Here is a 3,763-nt window from a genome sequence, read left to right as displayed (position 1 = left end):
GTATTTGCCAACCATTTATTATCTGCGAATAATCACAATATGAAATCACACACAAACTGTACATTTAGATTTTTTATTCTTAATTAGTGTTGGCAATGGATTCAAAAAAACAATCCGATTAATCACACTTTTGTGATGTGATTAATCCCAATGTTTTTCTAGGTAAATTTTATATGACAATATTGTTCTGTTGAACAAAAACAGGTCAGATAAATCATTTTTCCTTCATTTTTCCTGTCTGAAAAGTGTTAACTAAGAAGTATAATTTGTGAGCACAAAAACACATCAACAGTAAGATAACCAGAACTCTAAAGACTTTTATGTCTGCAGTATTACTCCAAGAAAACAAAAGATGCTGACATACAGCCATGAGAAAGGAACCTGCAGACCTAAAAAAAAAAAGAAATTCTGGTCACATAGCCCAAATGCTCTATATCACTGCACTGGTTTATTTAAAAAAACAAAACTTTTTCTTCATCTTCTATACAAAAAGAAGTGGTAAGAGGTGAACTTTCTCTCTGAACTGATGCTCCGTTTAATCCATCATGACAATCAGAATACATATCTCTTTCCTTTGCTGCTACTGTCAAGTCCCAGCGACACAAAATGCCGTACCAGGGATAGAATAGTCTGCTTTTGTGAAAAAGATTTCTAAACCAAAATATAACAAGATCAAAGCACTAAAAATAGATAGAATGTGTATTAATTTTGTAAGTGACCATGGTATAAGTGAGATAATACCAGACAAAGTGTTTTACTGGAAGCCTGAACCCCCGTGCAAAGCAAAGGACTGTTCCTTTGCGAGGTGTGATTAACTTGCTTTAATAAATATTAACGCATTAATACTTTTTGATTAATCGCACACGTTAACAGCCCTAATATATACATTAAATTTAAAACGCAGCCTACAAAAGTGCACTAAAAAAAACCTGCAAGAGGGATCACTGTTACTGAACTAAATTTACTGTTAGCCTTCACAAGACCCAAAAACATTCTTATAAGTGTGATTTGTGATCCGTTTTTTTTTCTTCCACAGAGCCACCTACTGTTTTTTTGTAAACTTTATGTCCTCCCTGTATTTATTAGACAGTTTTCTTTTGTTTTTCTGAGGCACACAGGCCTCAAGTTCTCTGTTTTCCCTTGTTTCAAAGTAGGTAGACTTAATTTATTATTTTTTTATGGACTAAACTGAGGGTTGCACCTCCAATTGTGCTTTATTTGCTCTCACACCCCAAGAAATAGACTACATTATTAGTAATCTTTGTTAAACCATATAACCTCTCATCATAAATGAGAAAAATTTGGCGCTACCGTTGTCACTTCAGAAACTGTTTTACTTCTGCAAGTGTTAAAAAGAAAGTCAATAAAGTAATACAGGACTCGCAGTGAATTAAAAATTTTAGAGTAATACTGTAAAGTTAGTAGTTACTTTTAAACAACAAGCATAAATTTATGTATTGCAGTTTTCAGATGATTAAACAGAAATGCATACCTGAGGCCACAGCATGGCACCGTGAAGACCCGAAGCAAAGCCAGGATCACCCTCAAGGGCAACAGAGTGAACACGTAGAGAAAGGTATCCAAACAGAGGAAGAAGCCAAAAATCATCAGCTACAGGAAGACATCAAGAAAACAAGAAAATAGTCATTTATTGTTCTGCCATGCTCTGTTGAACTCAGTTTGTCACCACGCTCACCTTCTCCAGCTCCTTCGGGATGCGGAGGCACGTGTACACTCTCTCTCTGCGCTCTGTGTATTTGGCCTCATTATGCTCGAGGAAGTACCCCCTGTTTAGTTCGGTGGTTATAAAGCGTGCGAGAGACAAGTCTGGAAGCACAAAGTAGTACAAACCAAAACCCAATCAAGCCATTACCAGAAATATGTATCTGAAGAAACATGTTCTCTTTGTAATCTCTCTCCATTTATTGACTCTTCTTTGTTGTTCCTCATATTTTCTGTGAACTCTCTACAGGTAAGGGTTGTTTAACCAGGTGTGCAGCATGCAAGGCTTTATGGGTAATTATAATTGAAGACATCAGCAGTAAATGGACAAATAACCTTTGCAATGAATAACAAAGGGCAGAGTTTTAATGGCCATTCTCTGGGTTTCCTGTCAACTCCATAGTGGTGCGTTATTGTCGCCCGTGTACAACACAAAAGCAGGGTCAAGTATTGTCTCCCATTGCGCATGCGCAAAAAAAAGGCACAGCTAGTTTGGAGAGAATAACTTTGTGACTCCCTTTGTGATCCAGTCGAGCTGTTTTAAAAGCATTCAGGAACCGGGCTGCAAACTACAATATCGGTGCATGTGACACAGTGGGTCCCCACGGGCAAAATTCATGTTCCAACGTTCTATCACAAACTGTAACTCAAATCCCACATCGAGAGTAGATTTAAGAGAGTTAAAAATAGAGCTGTGCAGGTTGAGCTCAAAGTAAATACATTAATACAACATAGGACTTCACCTTTATGCAGCTGTTTATTCGAATTACTAAAAATTACAGCCAGAAAAGCAGCAAGCTAGCTTTGTAAACACAGGGACTGGGACTCCACTCTCACCTGACAGGCTGCTGTTCTTGCTCTTGCTGCCGTCACCCTTGTCCTTGTGGCCCAGCGTCTCGGCAGCTTCTTCTCTCTCCGTGTTCGATTCCGTTTTCAAACCTAGTCGGTCTTTACCCCCGCCCTCCTTCTCTTTCTCCTCTCCTAACAGCGGAGTCGACGGCGAGTCCGCCATTTTTCCCCCAAGATGTATCAGCTGCTGGCTGGGAAACTGCGTCACGTGAGGCGACGTCACCCCGTAGTGTAGCTACATCAGGGGCGGAACTAGAAACTTTAAACAGGGGCGGTGGGGTGGCACTTCAGACGGAGGCACCTTACAGAAAAATGAAGATAATAATAATAATACATTATTTAAAAAATGTCATATTATGTTATGTTATTACACATTTTGCAATTGTACTTAATACTACACAACATGACAAGAATTGTGAGGTTTATTTTCTTAATTTTTATTTTTTAGTGCTCCTTATCAGATTTAAGATGTTCTAAAATGTCTGCATGCAAAGTAGCACAAACCTGCACCCTTTAATTAATAACAATCATGAATGTAAAACACAAATTTTAGTGTTTGCTTGGGTATTACACTGCTCCTCATTTTCAGATTTTAATTTCTAACTTGCTCCCTTCTGTGCAGAAAACATATTGTCTTGCTAATTCATTAGCTTTAGACAGTGCAATCCAGTCACTGTAGACTTTAAAGATATTGGAGGACATGTGGGCTTCAAAATTCATGAAATGAAAACTTTAACTCTTCTCATTTTTCTGTTATCTATCCAGCAATAATAGGTGATAACAGCATGTTTAGCTTATCTTACATGTTAATTATGCAGTTTTTATTACATTATATATTTGATAATTACTAAACCACATTTACAGGTTGAAAATCTGTACTGATTTTAAATTTCTCATGAGTAGAATTTAGTTGTCCAGCCACCTGTTACTGATGAATAAAAGGACAAACTTACTTTTATACATATGTTTTTCAAAAATTATTGTTGTATTCTTATTCTATGTGTAAAAAGAATGCATGGCCTAAAGTGAGACATTCAGTCTCAGCTAACCATGTTGTAAAAATGTGAAAAAGTATCTTTGCTCTACATAGTTTTTTGGAAAATGGTTTGATTATGTCAAGTCCAGCAAATCATTTGAGTCTCTGTTACTGAAAAGCTTTGACCTTTGATTTTAACTTTTTTTTTTTTTTTTT

General features: G+C 36.9%; 1 protein-coding gene across 1 annotated transcript in view; it reads right to left on the bottom strand.

The window, feature by feature from the left end:
* The window catches only part of tapt1b (transmembrane anterior posterior transformation 1b), an 11,077-nt gene extending 8,280 nt beyond the window's left edge, over nt 1–2,797 (bottom strand). The window contains exons 1-3 of the mRNA XM_024259859.2: nt 2,560–2,797; nt 1,697–1,827; nt 1,493–1,611 (exon numbers count right to left, since the gene is read on the bottom strand). Of these exons, the coding sequence (XP_024115627.1) occupies nt 1,493–1,611; nt 1,697–1,827; nt 2,560–2,734 (425 nt within the window). The 5' untranslated portion in view covers nt 2,735–2,797. The remainder of the gene's footprint in view (nt 1–1,492; nt 1,612–1,696; nt 1,828–2,559) is intronic.
* Nucleotides 2,798–3,763: the final 966 nt, after the last annotated feature.

This window comes from Oryzias melastigma, linkage group LG1 (assembly GCF_002922805.2).
Source record: "Oryzias melastigma strain HK-1 linkage group LG1, ASM292280v2, whole genome shotgun sequence".
In the NCBI taxonomy this organism is placed as follows: Eukaryota; Metazoa; Chordata; class Actinopteri; order Beloniformes; family Adrianichthyidae; genus Oryzias; species Oryzias melastigma.
Note: the sequence above shows the minus strand (reverse complement) of the source record. Positions and strands in the feature narration are given on the sequence as shown.